Source organism: Quercus suber, unplaced genomic scaffold, assembly GCF_002906115.3.
Source record: "Quercus suber isolate HL8 unplaced genomic scaffold, Cork oak 2.0 scaffold_55, whole genome shotgun sequence".
Taxonomy (NCBI): Eukaryota; Viridiplantae; Streptophyta; class Magnoliopsida; order Fagales; family Fagaceae; genus Quercus; species Quercus suber.
Window position 1 is genome coordinate 1249468 of NW_027069520.1, and position 15453 is coordinate 1264920.

The 15453-nt window shown below is 33.9% G+C and overlaps 1 protein-coding gene across 1 annotated transcript; it reads left to right on the forward strand.

The window, feature by feature from the left end:
- The first annotated feature begins 3955 nt into the window (after window positions 1-3955).
- On the forward strand, window positions 3956-6559 carry LOC112015322 (probable L-type lectin-domain containing receptor kinase S.5). Its single transcript, XM_024047708.2, has one exon. It carries the CDS (start codon window positions 4113-4115, stop codon window positions 6099-6101), a length of 1989 nt encoding a protein of 662 aa, XP_023903476.2. The 5' UTR covers window positions 3956-4112; the 3' UTR covers window positions 6102-6559.
- The last annotated feature ends 8894 nt before the right edge of the window (window positions 6560-15453 follow it).

Here is a 15453-nt window from a genome sequence, read left to right on the forward strand (position 1 = left end):
GAGTGTCCATGCTCCATGACAACAGGGGTCAAGGATCAGCTCAGAGATTAAAAATCTCAAACAAAAAGAGCTACCACGCTCTGATACCACTTGATGAAGATTTAGACCCCTTAAACACACAGATTGCGTAGCCTAGATTAATTAGCCAAGTTGTTACTTAGTCAAATTAAGCAATTCTAGGTTAAAACAATCCAAACAATCATATCAAGATATAAAGCAGCGGAAAATAAATAACACAAGATATGATCACCCAGGAAACCACACGGTAAAAACCTGGGGAGGATTTGACCCACCGATCCTCAAGGCTAACCTGAATTCACTATGAAAGAATTGAAGTTCGTACAAAAGGACTACAAGCTCCCCGCTCGACTTCCTAATGCTACCCACCAGTAGAACTTCCTGACACGACCACGCGCAGGCTCCGAATCCACGGACTACTTCTTTCTTGAATTCCTCAATCAGCTACAAGCTCCCCGCTTGCTTTTCTTTTAAGTTCCAATGGTTGCAACAGTAATGATCTTCAAGATGTTGAAATAATCTCCACCATGAAAACCCTAAGTTTTGTGTAAAGGAAAGCTCCTCAAAGATCTCACACGAGATTCACACAAAACAGCAATGTATGAGCAACAATACAATATGGACAACCTTCAAAAACGTGGCTAGGGTTTTATTTATATACCTAGGGTAAAAACATAAAACCCTAAACGTTTAATGAAGTAGGGCTGAGTTGGAAATTCTGCAGAAAATTCAACCTGTGCGATTTTCGATCGATCGAGTCTATTCTTCGATCGATCGAGCCAGGCCGAGAGTCCCAAGTACTTCTGCAGCCACTCGATTCCAACTTTACAATATTAAACCAACTTTGAGCAAGTCTAAAGAAGACACCATACAATGTTTTGATCATGGTTTGCCAACATTACAAATTAGAGTTCTAAATACATAAAATCCTAAGACCTTAGAACCTAACAGAATTAACTACAACATTTATATAAAAAAAAAAAAAAAAAAATTGGTAGAAAGGTTTTAATTGAATAAAATTAAATTTTTAACAAACAAAAATAAATGAAAACAAAATTAAAAAATTGAAATAAATTCACAGAAAATATTATAGTAAAGTTTTGCAATTTAGCCTATTAGCTTCTTCCTACAACTAAAAAAAAAAAATTTAACAAAAAAAAAAAAAAACCACTTTTCCAGTTCTCAAAGAAAGTTCTCCCACTAAAAGCCTAATGTCACGTCCGCCATGGCATCGACGCTGCCTTTTTGTGCCCCCGATCAATGGCCAGTTTCTGTGCAGAGTTCCGGCGCTGACAAACGGTGCGTTTTTGTCGTCGAATCGATGCGAGGGATTGAAGAACCGTCCAAAGATTTGGAGACTTTGAAGCATATTCTCAAAGCTCTGCAACTCAAAGGCCTTTTGCATTAGAAGAAAGATAAAAACCAAATGAGTCACCAAAACTTCGTTTATGATCGGAATGGTGAGTCTCCGATTGTCGTAATGAAGCCAGCAAGGTCTCTGGCGAGCCGCATTAGTCACAGTGGAAACGAATCGTCGCCTTCGAGCTTCAGATCGAGGCCGGTCCTCGCCGGAATACAAACGAGGTGTTGCCGGCAGTGAGTCCGAGGCGCGTCTGGCCGGATTCTATGCAAAGTTCCGGCGCCGATAAACGGTGTGAATGTACAGTGTGAGGTCCTATTTATTAGCAATTTATTTATTTATTTTTTTTCATTCATCTTAAATTTTCAAAGGATACAAACAAATATTATTTTATATAATCTGTGTGCAATTTTGTTAATTTAGAAAGAGTAAATTAGGGAATTTACTTTGACAATAATTTATCTACTCTACTTTTTCTTCAAATCTCTTCAATTTGGAGGAATTAAAAATAAGGGATTAGAGGGAGTTGAAACCCCTCCAAACCCCTCCTCCTCCTTCCTTAAAAAACTTCCAAACAAGGTAGTTGGATTACTCTCCCCCCTTCTACTCTATTCTCCATCTTTTTTTAAACATCCAAACAGGTCATAAGTTTTCAGGAGAGAACTTTACAATCATATACACTCAGATTAGGCTAAAGTAAAATTCTATCTCATAGCAAAAAAAAAATCGAATTCTCAATACCACACTTTCCAGATGAACAACTATATAAATAAATTATTAGTTTGAGAGATTTGTTAGTTGGCCTAATTCACATGGAATATCTTTATATTCCTTGCTTATGCTTTGCATGTTTGAATTATCTATTTTTTTAGTTTTAATTTATAGCATCCGCTTCTGATAATTGTTATTTATCATCTGACTAAAATATCAATTAATTTTTTGTATAAACGAAGATCAAACCTCATCGTTTATTTAGTTATAAGAGATTTTACCAACTGAATTTAATTAGAATCCATGCATTATGTTTGAATCACTTAAAGAAATTATTCATAGCTGACTTTTTATTTATTTATTTATTATTAGAATGTTTGTTGTTCCATCAAATCAAAGCCATCCAGCTTTCAACAGTTTAGCTGGCTCCATGGAATTATTTAGAATTCAATCATTTTCTAGATAAAAGAAATATATATATATATATATATTTATATATTTATTTATTGAGTATACTTGAGCTAATGATATGGATTTAATTGCACTTAGAAGACAAATAAAATTTGTAGACAATGAAAAGGACTCGTTCTTCCTGGGTATATTAGTCATGTTACTCTGCTTTAAAATTTGATGATAGCTTTACAAACTCTGTTGACATTGCTATCATATAGTTTCGTTGTTGATTCGGTCAGAGGAGATCCGTGTCCAAATTACAATATCCTATCCAAAAATAAAATAAAATAACAATAAATTATAAATTTTATAGTCTTCTTATTTTTTAGATGTACTTAATACTCATAGTCTCATAGTAAAATGACGTGCATGCCACATTGAACTGTGAGAGACCTTATACTAAAGAAAAATAAATAGACTCCTTCAATTTGATCTATATTATATTCAAACTAGTAATGGTGCCCAGGACAAGAAAATTCTCAAAGAAAAAAAATTCTAAATAAGGTGCCTATAGAAAACAAAATTGGAATTTGTAGATGAGAGAGAAAACAGAATAATATTCAAAGTTTCAAACTAAAGTAAAAAAAATAAAAAATAAAAATAAAAAAAAGTGACAAAAACGTACGGCACATTACTACTGATTAAAAATTGCAAACTAACAAAAGGGCCACTTATTATTGTATTTACTTTTTTGTTCTGATTGCAACTTGAAAATGAGTTAGAAAATGTTTCTTTTAGTTTGTTTCATTCGCATGAAAGTTCATTTATAATTTTTGTAATTTCAAACTCCGATCCTATTATAAAAAATGGTGTAGAAAAATGACTATTTTTACAACAAATCTTAAATGGTAAGTTGTTACTCATTGTTATTGTTAGAACAAAAAAATAATTTTAATGTTAGATTCAAATTTGAACTCATAATAACTAACCACTTATGATTTGTTGTGAAAATATTGTGGATGTAGCACCTCTCTTATATCATTTATAAATTATAAATGTAGAACAAGATACAAACAATTTAAATTTTAGTAATTTTAAACATTGATGAAATTGTAAGAAATATCATTATCCTACAAAATCACACAATTTAAATAAGGATCTTTAAGATCCTACAAATTTAAAATTCTACTTAAGATCTGAATTGTTTTAAGCTATTTGAATCTTAAAATTATATTATTTTAAATCTAAATCAAGATTAACCATTACCCACCCCTTCATAGTATTATTGTGATTTGTGACCATTTCCATGATTCCGTGTTATTTGAGACTTGAGTAGGCATATTATATTCTAACATTCGAAGTTGAACAACAATAAAAATATTATTATCGATCGTAGAAAGTTCAGAGAAATTTCTCTCTTCTAGAAGTCTGATAGTCTATAACGTAATTAAAAAACCTTTCATATTTGTACGAGAACAACAACTGTCTTTCATAAAATCTAAAGTTTGCTTTCATTCATCTTGATCATTATTGAACCTTACCAGAAATTGAAATTAATCCTAATACCTGTATTAAGACCCTTCTGCCTTTTCCATAGATTAAGACCATATCTGTGTATTCTGTGAATAGAATGTGTTTCTCACAGGTTGTTAAGACCCTTTTTCTGGTGGTCCTCTTGGGTGGAACTCTCACTCGAGTACGGTGCCTTCGTTTTAATTATACGGGGTTCGACACAATCTACCCTGAAAGTGGTTCTGGTTATCTGATTATGTCGAATTATTCACATATTGAGTTCGGTGCTATTCAAGTTACACCAGATGTTACGGGAGCTATTCCAAATTATTCTGGGCGTGTCTTTTACAACAATACATTCAGATTATGGAACAAGAACAGCGGTGTGACAGCAAATTTCAATACCACCTTTGTACTTAATATCAGTCCTAAGACATCTCCAGGAGGCGAAGGCTTGAGCTTCATATTAGCTGCAGATACCACACCTCCACAGAACAGCGACGGACAATGGCTTGGGATTGTAAACGCAAGCACGAATGGATCCTCTCAAGCTAAAGTGGTGGCAGTTGAATTTGACACGAGAAAGAGCTACCAAGAAGATTTGGATGATAACCATGTTGGCTTGGATGTAAATACCATCTACTCAGAACCGCAAGTCCCTTTAACCAACCTTGGTATCAATCTTTCTTCTTCTTCTAATATAACGGCAACGGTTCAGTATGATGGCAAAAATATGACTGTGTACGTTGCAAATGTGGAAGTATTTTCTTGGCAGCTTAATCTCTCTTATTATCTTCCAGAAGATGTTTATGTGGGATTCTCAGCTTCAACAGGAAATGACACTGAACTCAACTGCATATGGTCATGGGAATTCAATGGTTCGGATATTGGTGATAGTGCTGGTGATAGTGGTGATGGTGGTGATAATGATTTAAAGTTGTTGTGGTTATGGATCACAGCACCCGCTGCAGTAGTGCTTGTGCTAAGTGGGATTGTCTTTTACTTGTATTGGCGGAGGAAACAGGCTTTATATGCAGAGGATCCATATCCAGGGCTAGAAGACCAGATCAGAGGGTCCTCTACAGCTCCACAGAAATTCCTACTGAAAGAGCTGAGAAAAGCAACAGGCAACTTCAATCCCAAAAACAAGCTTGGAAAAGGCGGCTTTGGAACAGTCTACAAGGGACTCTTGGCGAATAAGGAGGTAGCTGTCAAGAGAGTCTCAAAGAATTCTAGTCAAGGCAAGCAAGAATTTATAGCAGAAGTCACAACAATTGGCAGCCTCTATCACAAGAATCTTGTGAGATTGATCGGATGGTGCTATGAAAGGCGTGAGCTCCTTCTCGTTTATGAGTTCATGCCAAACGGTAGCCTTGACAAGTTTATATTTGGCAATGAGAAACTAGGCACGGAGGAACCAACACTCACCTGGGAGAAAAGGCACATCATAATTCATGGGGTAGCTGAGGCACTGGATTATCTTCATAATGGATGTGAAAACAGGGTGCTTCATCGAGACATAAAAGCCAGCAATATAATGTTAGACTCAGAGTACAATGCAAAGCTCGGAGATTTCGGACTAGCTCGTACCATTCAACAGAGGGGAAAAACTCACCATTCAACAATAGAGATCGCAGGAACACCAGGATATATGGCTCCAGAAACTTTTCATATTAGTAGGGCAACTGTTGAAACAGATGTCTATTCATTTGGTGTTCTTGTACTAGAAGTTCTCTGTGGAAGGAAGCCTGGAAATCAGACCGAAGAGAACAACTACAACAGCAGCATTGTGTATTGGCTATGGGAACTTCACAGGAATGGAAGGATCCTTGATGCTGTTGATTCACGACTGAACATGGAATTTGATGAGGAAAGAATGTCGTGCATGCTTGTTTTGGCATTGCTCTGTTGTCATCCAAATCCACACCAAAGACCCTCCATGAAAACCGTTTTACAGGTACTTACAGGAGAAGCACCTCCACCACTGGTGCCCACTGAAATACCAGCTTTCGTGTGGCCAGCCATGCCTCCTTCATTCAAAGGGGACTCCGGAAACTCTCTCTGTGAAAGCAAAAGTTCTCCTTTCACAGAACTCACCGGAAGATGAATCATGCCAGAAGCTAGATTAAGAATAATGTCCACTTGGAGTATTTTTTTTGTTTTTATTTGCAGATGTTTGACCTGTCTATACAGCATAAGTTTCAATGGTAAGAAGATTGTGATTGCATCAAAATAGTACAGCCACTCTTTTTCAGCCCTGTACATGTATATAGGTCCCAAGTTTCATGTAAATTAGGATGTCAGGAAGCTTGTAGTATAATGGCACTGTCAAGTTTTCTTGTTGGGGAAAATTTAGATTTGAATCTATCTCACCATTGTAAGAAGATAAAGTAAACGAAATTTAATGTACTCGCAGTGAGCATTGTAGACCTCTCGGAAACTGAACATGTATATCAAAAGTGTCTTACTTTCTTGTTCGTGTATCATACTCTTGTAAGATGCCATGTTATGGCAACACCTTGCTGTACTAAACTATCTAAATAAATAAATAAATGAAAAAGTTTCCTCTGTAGCAGAGCAAGTTAGTAAATACTTCTGAATTCAAATCGTTCTCATGTTTTCTGAATAGTTAAAAAGCTATAAATGGCTGACGTTGATTTTTAATTATTATTCTTTTCTAAATTGTACCAGTAATAACAATGCTGCTAGTCATTTGAGCATTCTTACCAAGGATTGCAAAAAATTTTGGTATTTACTATCTCAAAACTCAATTTTATAACATATAACACACCACTTTACAATATCATTTCCATCAAAACTTTTATTTTTTTAAACACTTCATTTAAATATTCTTTCTTTATCATTTTTTATTCTTTTTTATTTTTCTAGTCTCTTTCTCTAACTCTCTCTCCTCTGTGTCTCTCTTTCACAACCCAACACCGCCGGCCACCATATCCACCCACCATCACCGCAACCACAAGCAAAAAAAAAAAAAAAAAAAAAAAAAAAAAAAAAAAAACTCCATATCCAAAGCCACAAAATCAAAGAACCATCCAAATCAAAGAATCACAAAATCACAACAAAGACCCAAAACAACCCCGATCAATCCACACCCATCTCTGAACCACCCCAATCAACCCACACCCAACACCTAAAGCCCCCGATCAACCCACGAACCTAGCCACTGAAATCAAGAACCCACCAAAATCAATCAAAACCACTAAAATTAAAACTCACCGATATCAAATTGCAAAACCCACTCACCAAAACACTACAGAGACCTACCACGAACCACCGTAGAGAGACACAATCCACGAAAAACCACCGCAACCCAACCACACCCATCATCACATCTCAGCCACGCCTAAGACCCACGAACTCATGATGCAGAATCTACCATAACTCATACAACCACTGCCGAATCTACCATCAAATCACAAACTAAAAAAGAAAAAAAAAAAAAAAAAGAAACCATTGCGATAGAGATCGACTTGCTTGAGTTTCATCGGAGAGGGAGGCAAAACGTTGAGTGGAGGGAGAGAGCAGAATTATGGTTGGAGGCTCTCAGAGCAAGAATGAGACAGAAAAAAGACAAGAAAAAGAGAGAAAAAAAAAATAAGAAGAAAAGAAAGCGGACCCCACAGAATAAAAAAATAACATAACTTTTACAATTGATGAACAGTGCGGTCTCAAATTTGATATTGCACTGTTCATCAATGCCAAAAATTATGGCAATTACAATGCTTGATGGAAGTGCTTTTTTACAGTATGAGGTGTCAAATGCCAAATATTTAGCATTTGACACCCTTGATAAGAATGCTTTTAGGGCAAGAGAAAAATACAGTTTCACACCTTTTTTTTTTTTTTTTTAATTTCCGTACACACAACGTCCACAAATGCATGCTCGACTCCACTTTGTAACAACAAGATAATGACGCTGGTCCTAAATAATCTTTCTTTTTTTAAGCCCATTGGTCCTAAATAATCTATTAAACACTCAGAATTACACAATTTAATCAGAGTATCTACGATGGTACAAGAAGGAAGGGACATTCAGCCACCCAATGAAAAACTATTCAGCTTACATTCTCTAGAATTTCTAGAATTTAAAAAGAAAACGCATCAAAAAAAATTTATAACAGTTAAGATATCTTGAAATCCCTTAATATGTACGGACTAAGATAAATTGTACATGTTCTTTCTCACACAGGGAAAATAGGGTTAGGAAGGCAATGTGGTGAGGACTGAAGAGAGTTCAGATCTACGTTAAAAAAAAAAAACTTACAGAGGAATTCCAAGAACAACAAGCTCAAAGAGCTCAAGAATATTCAAATCTAAAATTTCATAATAGCCTTCAGTAATTGAAGTCACCAATCTTGTGTTTTGTTTAGAAAATAAACTCTTGACTGAAAGAAACCCACTCTTGATTGAAAAATTAAGCTTTTTCTGTGATTTCAAATATCTCAATACTTGATTATTAGAGTAAACCACATATTCTCACTAAAAAACTACACTGGCCTTCCTTACTTACTAAGAGGCTAAGAGCAGCCCCTATTCCCAAGTGTGAAACATTGCACTCCACAATAAAAGGTTTCCTAAAGTTTGGTAGTGCAAGAACCGTAGCTATCCTCATCAATATTTTGATCTGCTCAAAGGCCCTTTATGCTACTTTAGACCATTGAAAAACAGCTTCCTTTAAGCACTCAATGATAGGACTAGTGACATAGCTGAAATTTGTTTTATACAAAACTTACCTAAAATAATGTTAGTACATGGAAAACACGAATATCACCCATGGATAGCTCGGACCAGCTCAGGCACAATAAAGCCAAAAACTTCAACCTCGTGGCAAAATAAAGAGCATTTCCTCAAGTTTACGAAGAGTTTCTAAGCTGTACAACTAGCCACTAGCCGAAAATGACATAAATGATCTCTAGTTCGAGTCTATATACCAATAAATCTCAAAATATAAAGTTAGAAATGAGCTCTAGAAAGGTTTAAGTACCTCTATCATAACTCATATGAAAGTGCTTTGTACAATATTAGACCGTCCAAATAGCTTGTGGTCTCTATATTACACCGTCCAAGAGATTGGTCTTTGTAAAAATATTGTAAAATAGTTTATGATTGAAGCATTACTCATAACATTATTAACCACTCATAAAGTTCATCTAATGTCTTAAGTCCGTTTGTCACGTGTTTGGTTTTTTCATTTAACTTTTAACTTATTTTATTTTTTGTAAAGCTTTTTAAAACCTTTTTTTTTTCTTCAAGTACAAGTGTACTTTAACCCATTTTCAACAAATAGATGTTCTAAGGTGTAAGGGGGAGGTGGGGGCAGAGGGGTAGGGGGGAGGCGAAGTCCCGGTGGTTCAAATATTGGTCTCTATCAATGTATAGAGGCAATCCCATTTAATATACCATTTTCTACATCTTATATCCAAACGCCCTTCTGATATTTGACCTCTTCCTAAAGCATTTTAATAATCCAAGGTGATTCAGGGACTAATTCCAAAAAAAGGAGCTTGAGATGGAGAATTGGAGATACAAAAAGAAGGTGGTTTTGTTTCCACCTCTTATAGTCTTCCTTGTTTGACCACATATTGATTAAATATACAAAAAATGTAATAAGGGCTTCTTTTATACAAGTATTGTTTCAGCACAAAGGTGGAAAGAGCTTTGTAATTAGTCATTTTTCATATCAAAATTCAAGGAAATTTCTTTTTCTTTTTCTTTTATTTATTAATCTTTCAGTTATCCACATTATATCAGGGTAATTTGCATTTTGCATTACCACCCTAGCGCATCAAATGAACTGAATATTTTGTTGAAATGCCTTATTAGCCTTAGCATTTACAGAAATCTAAAAACACCTCAATTTAGTTCAAGACATCTACCCCTATTTGTCAAAAGAAGAAACCTAAGTATTTTATAGCTGAAACTAACTAGATAAAGCTTCTAACTGCAAGACAATAACTTCTTAACAAGTATATCACTCCAAGGCCACTTGACCCCCTGAGTCATTGCATGTGTGATCAAACTTCTGTGATTTTCTCTTGCGTCGAACATCTGTGGACAATCTGAGAAACAAATGTCAAAGAAAGATATGTAAAGATCAAATTAAGAGTCAGAACCAATTTGACACTGAATTTTGATTAAAAATATTTCTAGATTTGATTAAAGCTATTAATATATATTAGAATTGACATCCTTAAACAAGTCCAATTGTCAAGCACAAGCTCATGACAAAGAAAATTTATTATAAAAAAAATGACAATTCACTAAATTATAAACAATCTCTTATTCATCATTTTATACAAATTACTTTCATTCGAGTGACCGAAAATAATAATGTCGTAGAATTTTTCCGGCATTTTCTATAATTTTGGAATGTTGTTAATTTTTTGTTGAAAGCTCTAGATTTGATGCCAACTTTTATCGCAAACGTTCCGACCAGTTCTCCTACAAAAATTGGACACTGGTGATAAAGAAGCAGTTTAAACAAATTATGTGAAAACTATAAAATTTATTTCCAAGAAATATATTACCAAAAAGGGTATATTGGTGTTGAAAATGTGTATACATGTGTTTAATAACATACATGTCTTAATCGTACCCGAAATATGAAAACTGTTAAAAATAAAGAAAATAAAATGACAACAACCAATAGCAATAGATCAGGATGTTTAGACTTTTTTCACACTACCAATTTTTGGTGGCTAGAACTAAACCAGATGCAAAGGTATTAGCTCACATCGAGAACCACACATTGATAACAATGTTGCAACCAATCCTACAAAGGTAGCTGTGTCAATATGGAGAAACTAATTTCTCTCCTCATTACTTAGCATATAAGAACTATAAAAACAAAATTTGAGAGTACAAGGCTACACATGCATATTGTTCCTCAATCATTCAGAAAATCACACTGAACTCACTCACAAGTCTTGTAGAATTTGGCAAACAAATTGTGTGAAATTGAACAATATGCAGAACTTCTTCAAGCTAGACCCCAAGGTTTTCGGACCCAGACCGGACCTGAAGGTCGGACCACGAAAACCGAGAACCGGGATGAAAACCGGTTTTTTAAGCATAAAGAACCAGATTTTTTGTTAATTCCTTGAACCCCTAAAACTGGGGTTGGACTGCACAACCAATGGCAAGAACCGTGCAGTCCAACCCCTTAGCAATTTTTAAATTAAAAAAAAAAAAAAAAACAACTTAAAACAATTTTATTCTACTTAATTAAATTATCCATCTCTTACAAGGAATAAAAAAATTATAATTAAAATCCTTCAAAAATATTCAACTTTACTTCAAAAATTAATCATAAATTTTAATGCTTTTATGGTTATTATTTTATTTTATTAACTTTCTTATTTAATTATTAAATATATGTTTGAAAATCATTAAATTTCCCTCACATATATATATATATTGTCAATTTTTCTAGTTTTATAAATTTAATATCTATATTTAGGTTTTAATTAATTATTAAATTAATTATGACGTCATCACGGTTCAATCCCGGTTCAACCTCAAAAACCTTGAACCTCTCCTTTTTACGGTTCAATGAATGGGTCGGGTCTGAAAACCTTGAGCTAGAGGAGGGCAGTTCACAAACCAACTTGATCAAATACTAAAAGAGAAGGTAATACCAAACTAAACAGCTCCATGATGCAAGGGCGGCAACGTGGTGTTAATTGTTCTTCAGGGGGATCAAGTGAACCCCTGACTTGAAAATTAAAAAAATAATAATAATAATAATAAAATTTATTAGCTTACTTTATTAGCTTAATTTCTATAAACATCACAAAGACCCTCATGTGCTCTCTCTGGAATTCACTCCCCTCTCCTTCCTCGCTTACTCTGTCCCCCTTAGTTTCTCACCTCAATCCTAGACCCAGTCCCAAAAAATCCTAAGTTGAAATTACCCCAGACTGAAAACACTAGAGTCTCTGATTCCAGAACGGCCACTTGTTCATCTGCATAGTAATAGAACAACAGGAAAACTACTTGAATAATAATTAATTGATTGAATGTGACAGGTGCTCTTAATATAATAATGGAAGGATCACACTAAATGACACCAAACAAAATTTTTTGATAAGGCGGCAGTTGGATAGAGTGGAAAATTCTGTCAAATGGTAAAGATGTGCAAATTCTGTCAGGTATGAAACCAAAAGCCCATTATCCATACTGACATGGCAAAACAGGCGGGTCGGGTTGACGGGTTAAACAAGTCAAAATGGGTCATTTTTAAACAGGTCAATCAGGTTGAGGATTTGGTCGGGTCGGGTTGACTCATATTTTTGAATTTTTTTTTTTCAATTACAAAAACAAATCAATGACAACCTGTTTAGAGAAAATGAATAAAATCAGTTAAGCAAATGAATTGCACTTAATATCACTTGTTAATATCCTTTCAATTCTAACAGTTTTGACTTTTGAGCTTGACAAAAATTATTTATAGTCATAAATTCATGATGGAAAAAGCCTTCAATGTTAATAGTTCATTGTCAAAATGCATATAATTACAAGTTTACAATTTCAAAAAGAGATAGATCTTAAAACAAACAAAACGAGTAAGCCAATAAAATAGCAAGTTATTGGTCTTCTTAAGTGCATATGTTCCTGTTATATTTAAAATAATAGTAAAGTTAGATTACTTAGAAAGATAAACTAAGCAAAAAAAATATTTAAAAATAAACATAACATATTAAGTAAATAAGAATAAGTAAATATTTTATAAGAATTACACCTCAATCTCAATCTACTCAACGTTGGTAGTAGATTCAGCACTGCAAATATTCATACTTGCAAATTGTAGCTCAAGTTGGCCAATTTTGTCAACATCTTCATTTATAATACAATATTATAATATAACTTAATGTATCATAAAAGCAAATCAATAAAGAATTAAAATTGTCTAATTATTATGACTATAAAAAAAAATAAATTACCTTTAAATCCATATAGCCAACTTTTAGTATATAACGTAGCTTCCACATTCTCAGGTAAAAGACATGATCGATACGGAGTAATAATTTTTTTCCCAGTGCCAAAACTTGATTCAGAAGCAACAGTGGTTATCGGAATGCCCATGAGATCCTGTGCCATTAAAGAGAGCTCTGAAAACTGAATGTAATGCTCTTTCCACCAAGAGAACTTCCAACTCTGAATTTTGCTTTTTGTCAATTCTAGGCTCTTCTAAATACAAGTCCAACTGAGATTTTTTTTTTTTTTTTTTTTGGTTGTTTTGGTACCACGACCGCTTTCATAATGAGCAAATTCCTAATCATCAAAAAAAATTGCAATGAAAAATAATACCACACAACATTACAATCTTTATTATTAAAAAAATATAGCACAACATATACCAAACAAAATGCAATTCACTTACATCATCTTCCTTATCTTCATCATCATCAAGATCATCCACAGCACCGCTAGTATGACTAGAACTCCCAACAGATGAAACATTTGTAGTGGTCATAGGCTTGGGGCGTTCATATTCTGAAAAAAGCTTATACAATGTAGTCTCAATGCTCTCCACCTTCATTTTAGCAATGTACTTAATTGGCTCTATTTTCTTGAAAATATAGTCCACATAATCCAACTTATACCTTGGATCAAGAACAATGGCACAAGCTAGCACCACACTATAACAATCCCAATATTTGTCAAATTTAACTTTCATTTGTTCTGCCATATTACAGATAAATGAATCTTGGCTCTCCATTTCTTCAAGTAAGAGCAATTCAATTTGAGACACTCCTTGAAAATATAGATTTTCCGTAGGGTAATCAATTCCAGAAAATAGAGTTGTAATGTCATTGAAAGGTTTCAAAAACCGAGTTATCCTTTCAACTCTATTCCATTCATCCCCTGATGGACAATGCTTGAAATTAGCATCTTCCTCTGCTAAACGGTTCAACACAGAATAATATCTCATAGCACTGTCAATTATGTCATATGTTGCATTCCATCTTGTACACACATTTAAACATAAACCCTTTGTTCTCTTCATACCAACTATCTTGGCACATTCATCAAATCTGCACATTCTACTTTCTAATCCTTTAAGATATTTCATAGTTTCTCGGATCTTAATCACTGAGTCATCTATTACTTTCAATCCTTCTTGAACAATAAGATTCAATATATGAGCACCATAACACACATGGAAAAAGATACCATCACATAACAATAAATCCCCCTCATTAAGCTTTTTCTTTATGAAATCTTGGAAATTATCATTATTAGATGCATTATCTAAAGTAATGGAAAATATTTTCTTCTCAATACCCCATTCTTCCAAGAAACTTAAAATTTTCTCCAATAAAAGAGTTCCCATGTGTGTAGATAGCATATGCAAGGTAGTCAAGACCGTACCGGCCAGTATGTACCGTACTGGTATGTATGCCGGTATCGAAACATCAAAGTTTCGTACCGGTTTAAATACCGGCCATGTGTCGGCCATACCAGCCAATTTCGAACAATACCAGTCGATACAATTTTTTTTTTTTTTTTTTTTTTTAAGTTTTGTAATTTTTGAATTTTTGTTAGAGTAGAATGGTAACTTATTTGCATTAACTTATTAGTATTATTTGTTTTCTTAGTATGCAATGGTAACTTTTAAGCTTTCTATTTTTTATATTGTGTTTTTTTTTTCTTTTAATTAATACTAAAGTCTAAAACCATGAATAATTAGTTCTGAATTGAGGAAATGTTTTATGTAAACTTTTATATTTATTATAACACACACACACACACACACACACACACACACACATATATATATATATATATATATATATATATATTTATAAATATAAAAAAATAACGGTAAACCTGAAATGGTTACATCGGTATTGATCGGTATCCGAAATATATCGTATCGCTGGCCAAACCGATACAGCCTCTAATACGGTATGGACTCCTTTGGGCATATGACAAAAAATTCAAGATAATGTTTTTCAATCCACAATTCTGATCCACATAATGCGCTGTAAGACAAATATATCCCTCACTTGTAACAGAGGTCCATAAATCCAAAGTCAAACATATTCTACCAAGAATTGATTTCAACTGATTTTTAACGTCATCCTTCTCTTTCTTGTAAAGTTTTAGAACATCAGCTTTTGAAGTATTCCTAAAAATATGTTTAACGTCTAAATTTAGATAGCTGAAAACTTTCTAATACTCACATACTCAACAAAGCTAAATGGTAAATTATGTTTGATAATAGCCTCCGCTAACATCTCACGAAACTCTTCTTGAGTTATCTTATTTTGTAACACCATACCCTCTTCTTCACCATCTTCTTTTACTTCATTTCATTTAAGCATTTGTGAAGATGGCGATGCAAGTTTGATGTTCCATGATGACTATCCGCCAAAAACATTTTCCCACACCATTGACAAGTAGCCTTACTTAACCCAATTTATTCATCAATA

Bases quoted from the DNA above. Each gene is read 5' to 3' on its own strand.
- LOC112015322 (XM_024047708.2), top strand. From the start codon at position 4,113: ATGTGTTTCTCACAGGTTGTTAAGACCCTTTTTCTGGTGGTCCTCTTG.